The 20,139-nt window shown below is 40.5% G+C and overlaps 1 protein-coding gene across 1 annotated transcript; it reads right to left on the bottom strand.

The window, feature by feature from the left end:
- Positions 1–1,499: 1,499 nt before the first annotated feature.
- On the bottom strand, positions 1,500–19,050 carry apobb.1 (apolipoprotein Bb, tandem duplicate 1). Its single transcript, XM_028953457.1, has 27 exons — positions 18,996–19,050; positions 18,506–18,609; positions 18,243–18,388; positions 18,003–18,147; positions 17,772–17,921; positions 17,532–17,656; positions 17,369–17,451; positions 15,416–15,866; positions 15,195–15,309; positions 13,894–14,040; positions 13,506–13,717; positions 13,228–13,423; positions 12,978–13,134; positions 12,185–12,408; positions 11,941–12,108; positions 11,497–11,702; positions 10,589–10,768; positions 10,383–10,492; positions 9,810–10,020; positions 9,556–9,725; positions 9,330–9,477; positions 8,865–9,238; positions 7,758–8,789; positions 3,225–7,670; positions 3,007–3,121; positions 2,732–2,918; positions 1,500–2,447 (listed from the first exon to the last, which is right to left on the bottom strand). Exons 1-27 carry the CDS (start codon positions 19,048–19,050, stop codon positions 1,500–1,502), a joined length of 10,605 nt encoding a protein of 3,534 aa, XP_028809290.1.
- Between the last annotated feature and the right edge of the window lie 1,089 nt (positions 19,051–20,139).

Here is a 20,139-nt window from a genome sequence, read left to right as displayed (position 1 = left end):
CAGGGTGGGCTTCAAGGGGACCCTCAGGAAGTGTAGCTGCTGCTGAGCCTTCTGCTGTGATGTTGTTTGTCCAAGAGACGTCAGCGGAGGACACAGAGAAACCGGAAGGTTTGGACACTCTCCACACATTCGCCATTGATGTAAAGGGGGGCTACGTTGGTGCCGTGCCTCCCGAAGTCCACAATGAATGTTTTTTTTTTTTGTGTTGCCAACTTCAGAACCTCCTTTCTGTTAGCTGCCTCGTCTCCCGTTGAGATAAGTCCGGCCGCTGTGGTGTCGTCATCAAATCTGACGATGAGATTGTTGTTGTGGGCCGGACTGCAGTCGTGGGTGTAGACACAGAACAGGAGGGGGCTCAGCACACAGCCCTGTGGGTAACCGGTGCTCGGTGTGCGAATGGAGGACATTGGGGGCCAAGGAGCGAAGTCTGGGGCCGGTTGGTGAGAAAGTTCTTAATGCAGACAGAGAGGGGGAGGAATAGAGAGAGTTGTGGTAATAATAATAATAATAACAATAATAACAATAATACATAACCTTCCTATGTGGCCACCGCACTGCCAACAAATCTGGTCCCGGTGCACTGAGTGCAGGCTGCTTCCTCACCTTTAATAGGAATGCCTGCACCAGTGTTCTGGGTCCTTGTCAGCTTGTTGCTTGTCCCCTGTCGTGTCTCGTCTGTCTCAGTCTGTGCAGTGTTCCCTTGATCCCGCTCTGCTGTGTGTTATTCCTGCCACATGGCCGCACGGTGGTGTCTGCATTCCCCATGGTCAGTGTGTCCAAGTGTCTATGTTAACCCTTGTCTGTGTTTCCCCTCCAGGTTGATCGTCTCCCTTGGTCTGAGTAAAGTTGTCCTGCCTGGTCCCCTGTGTCTCGTCCCTGTTACAGTGTCTGCCTTTCCCACTCTCTGTCTCCAAACTCCCTATTCCCTAAGTACTGACCCTGAATGTTGTATTTTTGACCATGTCTCTGTTTATATTGTCATGTCTGCAATAAACCAACTTGCGCTTGAATCCTAACTCTCTTCTATTGTGTCTCTGCCTTGTGTCCACCCTCGTGTCTGAACATTTCTCCCCATTTCACCTGCCTTACCAATGTGTTTAAGTTTAATATTATCTTTCCTTTTTTGCTTTGCTTCATGTATGTATTTCTTAATAATATGTAATAGTAGCGTAATTACTGCTATACATGCTGTTATTAAACAGCAAGTATAGCCTACGTCCATGTTTTCAAACAAATGCTCACGCACACTAAAATTGTTCACACAATCTTATTATAATTTTATTGCAAATGAAAATATGCAGAACATTTTCAGTATTGATAAGCACAGATAGAAATTTTAGTAATGCGTAATGTGTCACTAATGACCTTTATTCAAACCTGTTGCTTCACAAACATTCTAGTGTTCAAAACATTTATTTCAGCTTTTAGTCTTCCTTCTGAAAAGAAGCATTGGATTCACACGGTGGTAGTGTTTAATGGGCTTATCCTATATTATTCTCTTAGAGCTCAATCTCGAGTCTTCCATCATTCAGTTTAATAAATGATTCAGGCCCTAAGTCACTCAGAACATCAGAAAACGCCTCTGTGAAATCTTGCACTATATTCTTCCATATATCCAAAGACAATTTAGAAATGAATTCTATAGCATCTATGGTCAGAATGCCATCAACAAATTCTACAAAACTATCTACCGCTTCATAAAAGAAAGCATGAAGAGAGTTGATATTCGCTGCAATGATGTTCAGAAGATCCGAGTTCACACTGTCAACATACTCTTGAGCCAACTCAACAGCCTCAAAGAGGGCCCTCGCCAGGTCCTCGAGAATCACATCAATGCTTTTCAGGTTCTTTAAAATATCAATAACATCACCAAATGCCTCTTTCACTGATTCAAATATCAGCTCTCCAATGAAGATCGGACCTTTCGGCCCAGAGACCTGGATGCTTTTAAGCAAGGGTGCAAGGTAGGCTTGCTGGTCAATGAAAATTTCCTTGTGGAGCTCCTCTAGAACTGCAGCAACATTGTCAGTGATCATTTTACAGATTTCAGGTATTGTTAATTCTTTCATTTCTGGAAGTGGCAATTTGGTTTCCCTGAGGAATGTAATTACTTCCTTCACTATGGCCTCAATGACTTTTTGGTACTGACTAATCTTATTCCTGAAGAAGACAGACAGATCACTTAACTGTGTATCATGCTGTTTGATAGCTCTGTAAGTACTATCTACAGTCTCTACAAATGTCCTCTTTGACCTTTCAAGGAAAACATCAAGACCATTCTTCTCGGCAAAGCCAGTCAGTGAAGTTTTGATTGCAGGTACTTTCTTTAACAGGCAACTTATTATCTCCTCAGGAGCTTTCAGGTTGAAGGTAGCCTTCATGATGGGCTCCTCTTCATTAAAATCTGCTTTGATGGCCACGATGTCTACTTCCTTCCCAGTTTCAGACTGTTAGAAGGCAAAATAGGCAATGAAACAAAAGCTGGAATTGTTGAAGTCATTTCAAATTTTACAATTTCTTAGCAAAGGTTTAACCTGAGGGGTAATCAATGGTTAGTAAACTAGATGCTAAAACAAGCTGGATCACTTAGAACATACAAAGGTAAAAAAAAAGGAATTCATAATTTAGAAAGCAATTAGATTGTAAATGTTTTCTGGCATCCCTGACATCTAGTTCAACATTTATCTTTACAACACACATAAATGTAAAATTTAATATAAAATTCACTCACAGCAGTAACATAGAAGAGTCTTGTGTCAAGGTCTTCTGAAGTTTTGCTCAAACATTGATATCGAAAGACGATGGTGGACGGAATAGAGAGAGATCCACTGACTCCTTCATCTTGGAGAGCATTGCGGAAGCTCATGTCAGTAAAGGTATTACTGGCAACATCCACATTGATGGTGTATTGGGACGGACTAAAACACACAAAAGTAATAGTAATTTAGCATAGTTCATTAGCACAGACACAGACTTACATATCTGAGTACGTCAAAAGTTATTTACCTTTCATCACGAAGCTCAAGGTTATGCACAACGTCCACAGACAAGTCAGTGTGGGTAAAACTACTCTTGCTATTGATGACCAGATCTAAATTTTCCACTTCAAGGCTAAAAGAATCTGTTGAGGAGAAAAACAGCAGTTTTGAGAGAATGTCATTAGTTATTAGACAAAAAAATACAAAATCGTACTGACAAGCTTTTAGTTAAGACAGTGTACTCACAATCAATATCATACTTCAGAATCACAAAAGGGGAAGTGGCAGAGGTCTTCATGTTGAGCTTTAAGGAGTCCTCAGTACCTTCGCATGCACCTTCGATAGTAATGAGGTAAAAAGGAACACCAATCTTGCCATCATAGGTCCATTTGGATGTATCTTCAGCCATATTAACTACAGCTTTTTCACCCAAAACAAAGTCACCAATTGGGCTTGTCTGAGCAAAGTCATATTCGACATGAAGATCCTGTGAGTCTATGCGCCAGTCAAGAAAGAGCTTTCCAGCATAATTTCCTTCAGTTTTAAAGTCTGCTACGTGGATCAAATTTTTTATTTGGTAATTGAATTTATTAGAAACTTGCAAAGGAAGCAATTCCATATCATGATATCTGTCCACATCAAACTCTATCTTTACATTTCCATAATTTACATTTGCATTGCCAGTTGTCTTCAAAGCTGACCGCAAACTGCCGTTTTTTAGACTGACTGTAGCCTGATGGGCTCCCTTTATGGTTGCCAGTTGTAGTAGAGATCCGTCAATGGTTGCCTTAGCATCGAAATCCAGTCCAGTCTTAAATGTTTGTTCCATTTTAGCGTTGCCAACCGCCCTGACTACTGGAATGTCAAAGGTGGACTTTACACGCTGGCTGAAGATTACATTGGTTTCTGGAAACAGCTGTTGGTTGAATTCAAATGTGAAGATGGGTAAGTCAACTTTTGCATTGGATTTCCAGGACACAAAGTCTTCTTTTAAGGGAAAATCGTCCAGGTGTAGGTGGCTCTTATGAGTGCCTTCAATGTGGACATTCTTCAGGGAGAAGTCGGAGTCCATTTTGAGTTGGTCATCTGATACAATAAGTCTGCTAGTGCCTTCAAGCTTTGCCATGAGACTATCAAACTCAGAAGCAGAGATGGCAGAAATTCTGAACTCAAGATTGTCATCACCAGATGACAGCTCAGCTTTTCCATTAAGATTAAAAATAGAGGACTTGAAGGAAACATCATAAATAAAATTGTCTACATTGGGAATTGTTATTACCCCCAGCTCAATGAGCGGCTCGCCTATCTTCTTAGATACCATATTAGCATCAAAATCAAATGCCTGTTTGGTGTCTTTTAGCACGTGGTTCAGGTTTGTGAACTCGTAAAAATTGAAGCTGATTGCTGGTATCTCAAAAGCAATGAGGTCCATTTCTGGAATATTAATGGGTCCAGTAAGGAACTCAAGATCAGATTGACCATCTGCAACTGCACGCATAGCTGTTTCCTCTTGGTTGTTGTAAATAGTGATATTGTGGGCATACTTATGTTGATTTAATCTAGCAAGGACCACGGTTTTCATTTCCTGACTGTCGGTATTTAATGTAACACTGAAGTCATTCAGGAGGTCAATTTTTGCCGGTAGTGTTTCATCTAGTATGACCTTGCCACTGCCCTTGTTCTTAAAATCAAGTACGATATAAAAAGGTCTGGCTAAAACGTTGATGGAGTTTGACAAGGATCCACTGATATGACCAACAAGCTCTGTGTTGTGGGTTAGTTTCATTTCAGCTCTAAAATCCTTGAAGTTGACATCACCTGATGTCTCAAGAAGGCTCTTCTTAATGTACGAAGATTCTGTTTCAAAGCGACCATCAAACGTGATTTGATCGAGACCAGTATAAGCATTCAGAGTCTCCTTTATCTTAATGTCTTCACTCTCAGTATTGGCAGTGTATGTGAGACTGGCACTGAGAAGGTCCGTAGAGATCTCCAGTTTACCCTTGTAGGTTGCCTCCTTAGTGTCGCCATACAAAGTCAGCTTTTCTGTTTCAGTGGTCTCTACACTTAGCATAATTTTTCTTCCTTCCTGTCGAACCACAAGCTTCTGAGTTATCTTGGCTCTACCAGAGAGTTCAATGCAGGGAATGTTGAGGTCATGGTTGTAAGTAGTGTCCATTGATGCAGACACTCCCCTCTCCATGGCAAAGAATGCCATGTTTACAAGCTCTCCAGTGTAAGGTTTTGATGATGCCTTTACATTGGTTTTGGCAGATCCCTGGACAGATAAGCCATAAAATGTCAAAGATGATTGGTGCTGCAGAGTAAGTACAGAGTGTGTGAGCTTCAGAGTTTCTGCTATAAGCACACGCCTCATTTTGGGAATTGCCACACGAGTAGTGGAGATTATGTTGAAGTTCCAATCATTGTTGCTTGGGGATGTTCCTTCTGAGACCAGGTAGATAGTGAACTGAGGTGAAAAAAGGGACTCCTTGTTTTTACTAGCAGTATTCTCTACATCAGCCGAAGTCCGAAGGTTGTAGATGGGGGATTTCACTCTGACCTCACCATACAGTTTTCCAAAGCTTGGCACCATCAGTTCACTGGGAATGTCTGGCAGTTTGAAATCAGGGATCTGAAGAGGAATTTGAAGGAGATGCTCCATCCTCAATTTGGGAATAGCAGGGAATGAAATCTCTGGAAGAATTATCTGGGGCAGTTCAATTACAGGCAAGTGAGGCAAGTAATTATTAGTTAATACTTCAGCATAACTTTCCAAATCAAATGTGTTGATATCAAAATTTTCAATGAAGGCAAAGAACTTCATGATGATCTGCTTGACATACTGAAGGAGTTCAATTTTCAGATCCAGTTCATTAACTATAGTCTTCAGCTTCATAGCCAGTTGCCTCATGTCTTTCAAGACAACACTCTCAGTGATATCTTTCAGAGTTTTTACCACATCTGCAAATTTGGTACTTCTTAGTTCCAGCAAAATCTTACTCATGGCAGAGACCACATAGTTGACAAAATCTCTACATGCATCAACCTTTTGTTGAATGGAAAGATCTTCAACTAGTTTGTTCAATTTTGTTGTGTACTCATTGATTTTCAAATTAGCATGGTCTACGAAGGCATTGTAGTTGAAAGACTTTACGTTCTTAACTAAACTGTCAATTCGCGCATTTAGATTTTGAATAATCTGCCTAAGGTCAGTTCCTCTTAGGTAGTTAAAGGAATTTTCCAGGTAGAGAAGGGCTTTTTCAACATGTAGACTGATAGACTTGAGAATATCAAAAATCACGTTAACAGTTTCACAAAGTTTGAGATTCCTTAGAAGCTCTCCAATTTTATCAAAGAGTGCTTCAATTTTTTGTGGAATATCATATTTAAGAAGGACTGCTTTCATATGACCAGAGACAGTGTTAAATTTTCCAACGATGTCAAGTTCTGCAACTAAAGCTTTCACTGTGTCAATCAAATTAATTATCTGCTCAGTAGGAATCAATTCCATCAATTCATTTATCAGATTTTGAAATTTAACAGAATTAAAGCATTTTTTCAGACTTTCAATGAATTTGCGTGCATCCATGGTTGTAATCATTTGTTTTAAGTCCTTGATAACACATTCAAGTTTGGCCTTAACTGCATACTCCTTTTCAAGTTCATACAGGAAATTACTAGTGCTGTCTTTAAACTTCATTAAATCAATGCGTTTGATGAAATTCTCAATTAGTTCAATTATACTAAGAAACGTTCCCTTAATGTCATATTCTTCAATGAATGCTGCAAAATCCTCTTTGATCATTTGGGGAAGGTTTCCACTCATGATCCGTTTTCTCAAAGCAATCATGAACTCCTTCAGACGGTCAAGCAAGACAGTGCATTCTGGAATGTTCCTTTTCATTTGATCAATTTGGAGACCTATGCCATACATCATCATAGCCACATTGCCTATAATGTATTTGAAGTATTCTGTGTTGGCAGATGACGATACAATATCAGATATTGTTGTTTTCACTTGTTCAAGAACAGCTGGGAACAGCTCAAGGAAAGGAAGTTGAATAATATGACTCTCAGTGCTTTTGTCATATTTAACAAATCCGGAAACTGTAAAATCTTGATTGTCATCATCAACAGTGTTGAATAGACTGGTATGGACTGTCCCTTCCATTTCAAATCCAAGACCCTTAGGACTATTATACAGACTAAACGTCTGATTTAATCCATGCCTGTTGAGTTGAGATAGAACTCTTAGATTAGCTCTCTGTTCTGAAGGAGTAAACAATGTGTCAATCTTGTTGTCAAGTGTGGTTTCAGCAGAGGCACCATTTTCGAATTTTTGTGAAACAGAGATCCTGCATTCATGCGAGTGGACAAAGGCCAAGGGTTCTGCCTTTAAGAGGAACTTTGAGAACATCTGACTGCTGTGTTTTCCATTCCAGTCCAGGTCTCCATCACCATTTGTAATGGCATTCACGGTCAGGGCGAATGGAACAGCTGTGGCATGGATTGAAGTGTCAAAGCGTAAAGGCATCCAGTTGAGCTGGTTACCATGGTTGAGCCTTACAGCAAGTCCAGCAACTTCCAGTTCCGTGTTTTGATTAAATGTAGTTCCGCATAATTTTCCAGTGGTGCTCCACTTAGCACTTGCTGTCAGGTCTGCATACTTTATTTCATAGACGTGCTTGACTTCATCCCAACGATCAGCATATATTTGACTTCCAGTCAGATCCATCTTGTAAGGTTTAGCCATAAATTGGGCTTTGTTTTCCAAACTTGTCGTCTCAAAGGATATTTTATTGTTGACGGTCACAGTTGCAGTGTATGGCTGCATGTCAATGACAACGTCATGATTGTAAAAGATATCTTTATCAATAATTGCCTCAGCTATGGTACTGAAAGCAACCGAAGACAGCTTAGCAGTCAGAGTGTTAGTATTGCCCATCTTTATGCCCTTACACAATCCTTTAGAATCAACTGAAAATGAAAGCTGGGAAGCATCAAGTGCACAACTGAACGTGTTTTCCAGATTAACATTTTCCAGACCCTTCAAAGAAGTGGTTCCACTAGTTTTCAGACCGTCTTTCTTCAGTGTCAAAGAAGCTTTATGAGTTCCTCTATACTGGTCAAACTGGAGATTGGCATCACTGTTCATGGTGAGTCCATTGCCATCAAGGGTTGCCATAACCAGTCCAAGTATACGATCATCTGTATATTCAGCACTGTTCTCCACACTGATTGTGACTCCCCTCACACCAGCAGTGACCTCAGCTTTGCTCTGCATGGTCGTGCTGAGAAAAATTAGCTTGGTATCTTTTTTCCCAATTAGTTGGTAATCGTCGAAAGTTATTTCAGCTGTTTGAACAATGGTGTCTTCAAATGCAGCTGTGTTGGACTGAACAGACAGCTTCCCATTGTTTAGGTCAGCAACAAATGTGTTTTGTGCTTGCATTAAGTCAGAAGCAATTTTAAGAGTTGAATCAACCTTGCCATCCAACTTGAAAGGAAAGACCTCAAATGACTGGTCCAGGGTCAAAATGCCATGAAGAGGTTCGGTTCTGAGGGACAGTTTTCCATCCCCAGAGATTTCTTGACTGTTGGCACCGAACTGGCCAACATGTTCCAGAGACAGCTGCATGCCCAGCGGGCTGGTTGCTTGAACGTTGCTGCTCGACTTCACATGTACCTTGTTGTCAATATTCAGGACCTCAGCAACATCAATGTGGGCCTCAATGAGCTGGTGCTGAAACTCAGTCTTCACTTCAGCCTTCAGGAAATCATTGGGCGTGCTCGCAAGCAACGCCGAACCTATGAAAATAAAATTCATGAATCAAGCTACTACACATGAGTAAAGCTGATACAATCAGATTGATTTGTAATTACCCTTAGTTTTAAATGAAAGAGCATCAATGGGACCAGTTCCAGTGATGTCCACCTTAGCAGAATAGCTGTTGGTATCAACCAAATCTACTCCAGCAGACATTTCTGTTTCTAAATTGTAGAGATTGCTTTCCACTTTGGTAGACACTTCAGCCCTTCCTGAAAGAGGCAGATGAAGTGAAACACCCTGTGGAAAAACTATTTCAGGAACATGGATGTCAACGGAGCGAATCTCCATGCCAAGTCGAGGGAAATCCAAATTGGGGGTGGAAAGGACTTGAGGGAAGTTGAAATCCCTTAAAGATTTCCCTCCAAGTGGAAGGGGGACTGTAAGAACATAATGGTTCTGACTGAATTGGTATTCAGCATCAGCTTCACTGTAATCAAATGGTTTTAAAAAATCGTTATTCACAGTATAAACACCCAGACTGGGAAAATTCAACTGCAGAAAGATTTCAGATTACTCACAAATTGAAGAACAGGGTTTGAGGCAAATCTGGAATCTCATCGCTCCAAACCTCCTCGAGAATCGGTTTGATTGCATCACACATTGATCTGATACGCATAGTCCTGGTGTTCACATTTGACTTTACCTTAGCTTCCAACTTTTCACCATCTACAGATGGAGAATGTCAGTTCATAACTCCTCAAAAATAAAAACCAGAAAGAAAAGTCACGATAAAAAGAAACTTACCATATTTAAGAGTTAATGCCTGCTCAGACGAAGCCTCAAAAAACTTAATGTTGCTTTCTAGTTCCAGGGTTTTCTCTTCAAGGTGAAGATGAGTGCTAAATTTAGCATCCGTCTCAAGGGAGGGGACACGAGCTTCAACCTCCATTATAGCATCTTTAATACCCTCAACCCTGTCCAGAATTTCATTGAGCAAGATATTTCAGAGATATACCAAATCAAAAGAAAAGTTAATCATGATTCAAACTTTTCCTTACTTTGTAAGGACAATCAGCGTTGCCTCAGGGATGTTGTTGTTCACGAAATCAAGCTGAACAGAATGAGTCCCCTTGGATCTAGCGGCTGCATCAGCTGGTGTAAGTCTAAGGCCAAGCTCCAGATCAAAGTCAGGAATTTGGAGATCGGCAGCAGCAGTGAACATTTGTCTGTTGAACATCAGAGCAGCTTTGGCCTCAGACTTTTCATTCCCTGTGTTTGGAAGGGGAAAAAAACGGTATTGTCAGGATTGACTCCAGGTGATCGCTACAGCTGAAGACAATTCTGACCGCCTTTAAAAGGCAGTAACTCCGCCCATTCTGCAGCGACGACATTTTAGTGGATTCAATTTAGTGAGCGCTGTCATGAACTTGACCTTCGTTTCATACCTGGCAACCTTTTGAGTTCTGGCAACCGCCACACGCCTGCGGGCTAGTTTCTGTTGATCCCCTTTATTTCCCGTTTTCGGCCATCGCGCCATGTTTATTTGTGTTTAATAATAAATCCCTTTTTTCAAAATGTCCCATCTCTGTGCTTCCTGCTCGCTGACGTGACAATTAAAAGTTATTCTTTACCTTCAGTCTCGAGGGTTAGAGTCAGCGTGTCCACATTCTGCTCAAACTTGTAGTCAATAGTGGCCATATATTCAGAGACTTGACCAGTTGGATGTAGTTCAATGGCAAACCTGAACAATGATCCATATTTTTAAATGACATTTTTTAAAATAAGAGTACAATGGTACTCTGAATGTGTAGCTGTAATGGGATGTCAAATTGCTTACTTGCTGTCTCCACTTAAGGGGAAGTAGGGAGAGTCTTCATTGTAAAAGGCATCAGAGTACTGAAGGTCTGTGCAGTACTTCACACCAGAGAAAAAAGGGGTGCATTTTGATACGTCTATTTTCTCCGTAATAGAGGGAATTGGCTTTGTCCCAGAAGTGGTAACAGAAACCAGTGTGTTCCTGTTCAATTGATTGGAAAGCAATATTATTAGATTGGATAATACATGAGTTATATACATCATACAGTTGTTGTCACTGTTATTTGAATTCATGTAAAATCTTTGCATCTAGACTTTTTGACTATCTGTTATAAAGTGTAACATATGAGGCTCAACAAATATTTATGTGTGTTATTTTGAGGAAAAAGCAGAGAGTGTGTTGAGGATTCATACATACTGTAAAAATTCCAAGACATTATTTATGGGAGCATTGCTGTTCATCTATCTATCTGTCTGTCTGTCTATCTATCTATCTATCTATCTATCTAGAAAGCTCTGTTTAATTTTATTTTAAGATTATTATTAATCTTCCACCGCCAATTTCCACATGCCCTGTCATTGGTCATGTCATTTTGCCACCTTACAGCAATGTGATGACAATGTGCTTTGCTATACCTTGTTTAAGCAACATCCTTCATATGAGTGAAAGAAAAATTATGATTATCTCTTTTTATTTTTATTTTAAAGGTGCTTGGTGAGAAGGTGAGACAATCACTTTGACTTTGATAAGTTTATCTGACTAGTTTGTGGAACCTTCAATAGATTGACTTTACATTGTATTAAAATGTGAAACTGTCTCCACTTTAAAGAAAGTATGGATTTCATGGATTTCACCATGACATTAGTAGAGATGTTTTATGGAAGATAAAGACTAATTCCTCACAAAAGCAGTTGATTAAACAGCCTTACGTGACACCAATGAGCTTCATTGGCCTCTGAAGAGCAGGCATAGTCAGTTTTAAGCTGTTGCGTGTGATGGACATCTTTGCATTCAGGACACTTTCGTGATAGATGTTAGTGTGCATCTCCAGGCCAGACTCAACAAAGTCTGGCAGGTGAGCACCCATTTCAGTCACAAACTCAATTCCAGCAGAAGGCATGAGTTCCACTTGACTCTGCAAACACCAGAAAACATGCTTTAACCGTTCATATTCCAACACGTAACAGAATTTCAAAACAAGAATTCAAGAAAAAAAAAGTGATTGTCACTTCAACACAGCACACAGTGCACACAGTGAAATGTTTCTTTTTTTACTTGACTCTGGAACACCAGAAAACATGCTTTAATATTCCAACACGTAATAGAATTAGAACTTTCAAAACAAGAATTCAAGAAGTGCAGGAAGGGATTACCTTGTCCCGGCTAAACTGCAGACCTCCCTTTATTCCAGGAGCAAAGGTACCAGACAGAGCAAGTCTCAGGGGGACACCAGAAGCAGTGGGCAGGTAAAACTCATTGTCCATGAAGATGTAGTGGACAAAAAACTCATTGTCAAGGCTTGATAGCAGTTTTCTGGCAAACTGTGAAAGAACATCAATTAATTGCCTCTCGTTAAGTAGACAGTCATGATCAAATGAAGGAGACCTGTGGACGTACTTCAGTGGGGAAAATGCTGAGAGGTTTATCAATCAATTTTAAAGCAGAGCTGGCCATTTCCTGGATATCCTTGGTTGTCAAGTAGCCAAGTTCCATTCCCAGGAGCCTCAGGTACATCTTAGCCTCAGGGCTCTCGTTGGACTTCAGTTCTTTAATCAGCTTATTGATGTTGTCTTTAAACTCGTTCATGATACCCTGGCTCATCTGTGGAGTGGAAAAACATGCTGTCACATATCAGTATCTAGTATGCAACAGGGCAGTATGCAACTCGTAGAAAATCCGGGCCCTCTGTGTGACCCCCCCAAAACAAACAGTAGCTGTCAGACATCACAAAGTATGGAAGACATTTCTTTGACCTTCAATGACCTTCTCTCACTAACTCACCATCCTGAACCATTAAGTCCTTTTACTCAGTGTCGTGGCTGCCGGAGCACACACACATTATTCAACAACAACAACAACGTTTATTTCTCATATATAAGAAATAATCATATACAGTATATCTCTGTGGGCTTTGACAGGCCCTACAGTTGACACCCCCACGCTTGACCCTTCTGCACACAAGGAAAAACTAAAACTCTTAAAAAAGAAAGAAAGGAAGAAACCCTCTTTCAGGGTAGAGTGAGCCTGCAATTGGGGTCAGTGCAGGGCTGGTGATGATTAAATAACACACTCTCACCTACAGTCAATTTAGAGTCACCAATCCACCTAGTGTGCATTCTACATACTGCGCCTTTAAGAGAATCAGACAAAAAAACAGACGATCAAAGAGGTGTGTTTTTTACCGGTGAACTGGGAGAAGGAAACACGCTCTTCATTGCATTGTTGAGCATTGCTGGCATCCTGTCAGAAGTGTAAGCGACAGCCTTCAACACGGTATCAGGGAAGAAGCCATCTGCACCAAACAAGGCTTCTACAGCCGGTTCAAGTCCTTTACTTTCTATGCCAAACTGGAAAAAAAAGCATTTTGATTTGAGGAGACACATTATCATTTCGATATTTTTTTTGTAATAGTCCATGTTTTATTCAAGTATCATTTATACCTCAAACATGTCCACATCATAGCCAAAGGCCTCCAGGCTCATCTCCAACATCACTTCTTTGGGCAGATAGCCCTCACCTTCAAAAATCATATTACCCTCCAGTGAACCAACTTTGTAGTTTCGAGAGAACTTTGTTAGGTCCATGACTGGCCCGATTTCATTGCCTTGGAGGGCATCGAGAATTTTTTCTCTAAGCCTGTTTAGGAGAAGATGACATGTATCACCTTTTTGAATATTATCCACAATCTATTTTGAAATGCTGAATATGTCGAACATACTCTTGGGTCTCAGGTGAGGTGGAGGTCTGGATGTTGGTGAGATGTGAGATGACAAAGCTTTCTGCCTGTTGACCTTCCTCAGCAGATAAGGCAGAAAAAATCTGAGACAGTTCAGCAGACTGGGGATCCTTCATCAGCACCAGGTAGGCAGCAATGCGCTTCTGCAGGGGTGCAGCACTGTCCAAAATAACCTGCATGAGCACCTCTCTTCCCTGCAGAGGACATTGCAGTGTTAGTGTGGGATCTTGCATATTTTTTGCATACCATTGTGTCCCTGAGCAAGACACTTAACCCCAAGTTGCTCCGGGGGGACTGTCCCTGTAACTACTGATTGTAAATATAAGGGCGTCTGATAAATGCTGTAAATGTAACCACACTGAAAACTTACCTCTTCTGGCACTGAAGTCAACCTGAACACCTGGACGGCAGAGAGCTGAACCTCAGAAGAGGCTGATGGCTGGTTCACACACTTGACCACAGCGGATTTTAGGGCAGGACTGGCAGCTCCCAGTGCTTCAGCCATATTGGCAACAACCTAAAAATCATGGTTTCATTGAGTGTAATTTCTCCTGATATATTTTATACTCAAAGAAAACAACAGATGATGGCGAAAATCTAAAGGGACTTTGTATCTTGGGTCTCAGGTGAGCTGGAGCTCTGGATGTTGGTGAGATGTGAGATGACAAAGCTACAACAGAGTGAATTAAATAGATGTATTCATAGTTGGGGTCCTAGTGAACCGGAATTGATCTCTTCATCGATGGTAACTTGAAAGCACGTTGTAAGTCGCTCTGGATAAGGGCGTCTGCCAAATGCCGTAAATGTAATGTAAATGTATCTTAAATACATGCCTGCATTTCCACAGGCTTTGCTATGTACTGCCAGCTCTGAAATAATATCATAATTTATGTAACTTTGCACAAAATGAGATTTAAAGCCATCTATGAAAATTAAACCATAGAAACCATCAAATGAATAGTTTTGTCAGAGACAAGGTTCTGTGCTGTCTCTTATTAGGACAGGACGTGTATGTAAACAAAAAGCTGGAGATGGGAAGGTGTACACAATGTTGCCAGATTGGGTGTTTTTGGATTTGATATCAAAAAAGAAATGCTTGCTAAGGTATGAAGCAATCCAATTTAAATATCTAAAGCTTTATACTTTTGACAGTGTTCTGACAGTTCTGTGATTATTTTATTACTTTGAACTGAGAGAATCAGGTATCTGGCCACACAGCTTGCACCATGTGACAAGTGTGGGTATACATGATATATGACGCATCTATAATAGCATTTTGAAAATAGGGCACCTTGATTTTCATGAATTGGACGAATTAATTGTAATTTGCACGATTTTGGTAAGTATCTAGCAGAGACAGTGTGTAGAAAAACAGAGAAAAGAACATTTAACATTACACATGGAGAATTAACTGTGAAAATGCCCTCTGGTGTTAGGGAGTGATGGTAGAGGAAAAAGTTCCCAGATTGCATTGCAGGCTGGATCACCGCTAGCTTCTTAACTGCCATTCTTAGTCAGGCTAGGATTGGGTGTTTCTGAGAGTTGGTGTGCAGAACACAGTACAGACCATTCAGTCAGTCAGAGCTAGTGTCCCACACTCATTTGTAGAATCTAGTTAAATAAAGGAAATAATAGTTCCACCCAAAAACCTCCTGCAACTCGCTGCAATACCTTCAGGGTCAAGTAAGTGTGGTCCTCGTTTCCAGTGCAGTCGCCAATCTGCTCAAGAATAAATTCAGCAACAGCTTTGATCTCAGGCGTGACTGTGCCCTCGACCTTGTACAACCTTAAAACCGAGAGCAAATGTGCACAATTAAAGTAGAGTAAAGTAAGCGAATATTTTGTACAAAAATTAAATGTGTAATTTGTTCACTAATTCATTATTTTCTCACCTTTTTACAACATTGCTCAAACTATAAAGGATAGGCTTGCTCTGCCTGAACTTGGCCATTTCCAACATGTCGCTGAGCAGAAGAGGAGAAACGTTAGGCAAAAGTCCCATTGCATAAGCCACGGCATCGGTCTCCAGAGAGTAGCCTTGCATGGTCCTAAGGGCCTTCATGAAGGCACTGCTGCACTCGGGGGTACCACACTGCAACAGAGCCTGGTAGCTCAGGGAAGGAGAGATCTGCAGAGCCTCGGGCACAGCAGAGGACAGGGTTTCCACAGACATTTTGCGAAGCAGGCTCACAAGCTTGTGGGCAAGGTGTGCTCTCCTGTGTCCATCGTTCGTTTTGGATAAGCCTGCCAGTTCCTCGAGGACTGCAAGGGGAGCTTTTTTGTCCTGAATTGGGCTCTTGTCCACACTTTCATATAGGTAGAGTGGCTGCTCATTGTCTGCATCTAAAATTAGTAATGTGGAGGAATTAATTAGTATCCATTTAGTTTGACAAATAAACTATTGCTTGACTATTAACTAAAATATATTATTTATATATTAAAAATGAAAGGGCACTAATTTCAAACGGGCACAAAGTGCTAATCGTGAGTCATAGGTTGGATGTAAGCATCCCAAAGTTATCACAGTTCAACTTTACTGCTATTTGAAAGGGAAAGGGATATTTTGTCATTCTGATACACTGCAGCACAGCACACAGTTCACACAATGAAATGTATCCTCTGCATTTAACCATCACCCTTTAGTGAGGAGTGGGCAGCCATGAAAGGTTCCTGGAGAGCGGTGTGGGGACGGTACCTTGCTCAAGGGGATCTCACTGGCACCTCACGATTTGCGATTTGGGATTTGAACCTGCAAACCCTTGGTTATGAGTGCTTTCTTACACACTAGGCCTCAACTGCCATGTTTATTACCTAGGAGACTCTGCAAGTAAATGTGAAAATGAAACTAATTCCATCGATCTGATCTAGTATTCAGTGGATTCCTCCTTTGTCCATATGACATTTATCAACCAAGTATGGGGTGGTAGTAGCCTAGTGGGTTAAACACTCACTTATGAACCAGAAGACACAGGTTCAAACCCCACTTACAGCTGTCATGTCCCTGAGCAAGACACTTAACCCTGAGTGTCTCCAGGGGGACTGTCCCTGTAAAGACTGATTATAACTCACTCCGGGTAAGGGTGTCTGATAAATTCCATGAATGTAAATTTAAATGTAATTAATGTTTTCTGATAAAGAGACTGTATGTCCTGGGGGCCTGATTTGTTCTACACATGTGAACAAATCAGACAATGTCAGTTCTTATTCTGCCTCATTGACATATCCGTTCCAGATGTTATTGAGTGTGCAAGTGCACGCATGTGCAGAAAAGATCAGGCAAAATGTAAACATCTGGCAACAATTTCATGCAACAAGCCAGACAAACCTGCATTTCTAAACTTGATGGCAGAATTACACTGCTATTGTTTAACAATGGTCATTTTGAATAGAAAATCAAAAAATGTCAGTAGTGTCTACAGGAAGTGGCCAATACTGTAATGACATTTACTTAAATAAAAGTTTTTTAAAATTATCTTGTTTCTAATACAACACCCAGCACTTCCTTCATGCTTTATGTTATAATATATATGTTGCAAATAACTTACAAAAAAAAGAAAAGAGAACAATTTTCTTACAAGAATTACAAGGTGCATTACAAGGTTTGAGAGCAAAGACGTTGATCCTTTTCTTTTACGTTTACGTAACTAGACAACAGAACAACAGGATAACAGTACATGGTGCCAATTACAAGTATTATAATTAATCCTGAAAAAAGGGGAAGCATCTTTTGTTTGGGGTTGTCTCATGTGCCATCCAGTATGGAATTATACTAGACAATGTCCTATTAGCAGGGACTGGGCATTCTGAGACTCCAGTCCATCCACATGAAAAATATATGTACTCACTGTGATCAAAGACTCTCTCGTTATAAACAGCCACTCCCTGAAGGGTGAGAGTCTGTTTTCCAACATTAACAATGCCCTTTTCCCTGTAAATGGACAGAAGCGTTGTTTTAAAATGATTGGAAAATGTTACGTAGACCATTATTCTGGCCTGTTCCAGACTTACTCATGGGAGAATGGAAGAAATACATGTTTTTCTGTGCAGGTACCAGAGACTGGGTGCTTCTTTTCATTGTCAAGCTTGTAGTTGCAAGTCTGACTACTATCAATGAGCTGAGCAAGAGGGTAATGCTGTTGGAGAAAGCAGAACATTTTGCTCTAATTACCCATATTAATTGTTCAATTTCCATGCTGATATTTTGCCCCAAATTGCCCCAACCATGCCTCCACATTATGGACAACATACCATGTCTGTGAAAAGGGCCAGTGGACTGGTGCGGTCTTTAATTGGCCAGAATTGGTCACAGTCGGATAGGTCTCTAGTGATGGTGACGTCTGCGATGTCCTGCCGGACATTGACAGTGTAGTCTGTACTACACAGGCCATAAATGGTGGGCTGGTGAACAAAGAAAACGAATTAAAGCATCTTGAAAAATTAATCTTTTTTAAATGAATCCTGATGCTTTGAGAGCTGTACCATTTTGAAGTTCTTTTCCTCCTTAACAGGCACAGCCAAGGCAGATATGATGCCTCTTTTGATATTGAGGATGTTGATGAGTTCACCATTCTCAGGAAACAGTTTGATATTCCTGTCCCCTTCAACTGTGAATTTCAATGGATTCCTGTTTGAAAGAACAGAGTTGGGTCTTTATCTGCCACTGATCTATGTATTTTCATTTCTGACAGTACACAATAATGAAGGGGAGGGGGGTCATACTTCTCCATTGCAGCCTTGAAGGCTCCAGAAGTGGCAGCAGGCCCAAACACAGGATTTTGGCCTGCATCCGTGTCAACCACCTCACTCAGTGTACACTCAGTTGTCCTCATGATGTAGCTACAGGTGCCAGGAACTTCAATCTCAACCTATGGGTCAATAAGCAGGATAAAGGTTGCAGAGTTCTGTGCACACATTGTTCTGTTTGCCTGTTTTTTTAACTGATTAAAAAAGGCTACACAGAAGGTTCAGAGTCCCAGAATTACCTTGCAGCTGGCCTTTGGGCCATTGATGGCCCCATTCAGAGAATTCAGAGACTCTGTTTCATATAGGTATTCATATTTCTGGAAGCTCTTGAACCGGCTGGCCACTGAAATAAAAATGTGTTATTTGTTGGTTTGATAGGTTATTCAGTTGCTGAATAGCTTAAATCCTTCACACCGCTCAGATTCTTACTAATGCCATAAAATAATGAATTCATCTATGGGACTCGTGCATTCTAAAAAATATTCTCAGATGCTTAAATAGCAGTTTATATCAATAAAATTCATTTGGGAGACTTACATAAACATGGTGTGTCTTCCTGGGCATCTAGAAATTGCATTAAATAGTTTGTGTTATCAGAAATATATACATATATTAGTTTTTTTATTCATATAATTTTTTTCTTGATTCACTCATTTATTAAATGTGTCTCAGTTAGCATTTTAATTACATTTGCCTTTTTCCTGATGACGACCCGGTGGAGGTACTTACAGGTTAGTGTGATTGTGCTAAGCAGCAGGAAAAGGCAGAGCTTTGTGTCCCCCATGATGGGATTGGTGAAGCTTGTTCCATAGAACTACAAGAACTCAGTCGAGTCTGCTGCCCCCCACCTTCTGAAATCCTCTTTTATAATCACGGTAGCACTCAGAGGGCAGGTGAGTGTTGAAAAAAAAAAACCCGATTCTTTATGCTCCAAAGTCCATGTCTCTGGGCTCTGTGGCAGGACAAAGGCAACTGGTTTCATAAAAAAAAAAAAAGCGATGCACACTGTTTACAAATGAACACTCTACTCAATAGCTGATATTCCAAATATCAGCAAATATCCAAACATTTTTTTTACATGGCCACGCATTTAATACAACTTTTTATTGATATCCTCTTGTTTTATTTCATTTTTATTTCATTTCATCACAAGAGACTTGTTTTATTCAACAAAGGTCATGTCATTTCACATCATTCTTTAATAATAGCCCCTTTTCCATTAGCATCTAGTAACTTGTTTTGGATGGATGTAAATTTAAAACAACCCTAAAAACCTCATACGTAATAATAAACAGATGAATGGGATAACTTTTATAATTGTATGGTGATGTGCCCTACCAAAGTTTTATATCTATTAATCTTGTGATTAAGTTCACACATAAAAAATACCACATTAATCAGATTGTGAATTTAGCACACGGCATTGATCGCTTTTAGTCAACTAGTGGCTTCAGCTCTGTCTGGCTGTTCATGACCAAGGTACAGCAGCGAGATCAATGTATGATGGGCTGGTGTGTGTGTGTGTGTGGGGGTGATAGGGGAGAGTCATTGACCTATTGAATCAATCGATGGTAACCCTGGGCAAAGAGTGATTATAAATTTAGAAAAAAGAAATGCAATGTGAACAAACATAAGCGCTGAATATATATTAAGTTGTGTGATTTGTACGCTTTATTTTTGGAATCTGAAGTGATGGCCCGAAGTCATTCAAACTTCCTAATTTGCACAAACATGGACTGGATCTTGAAGCACTGTGTGCTTAAATGTTGCACCATCAACCAGGCTGCCCCTGCCAAATGCTGGTTTTAATGAACTTCATGCCTACTTTTAGGCTCAGTGTTCAGAGTAAACATTCTGCAGGCCACAGTCACTA

This window comes from Denticeps clupeoides, chromosome 14 (genome assembly GCF_900700375.1).
Source record: "Denticeps clupeoides chromosome 14, fDenClu1.1, whole genome shotgun sequence".
In the NCBI taxonomy this organism is placed as follows: domain Eukaryota; kingdom Metazoa; phylum Chordata; class Actinopteri; order Clupeiformes; family Denticipitidae; genus Denticeps; species Denticeps clupeoides.
Note: the sequence above shows the minus strand (reverse complement) of the source record. Positions and strands in the feature narration are given on the sequence as shown.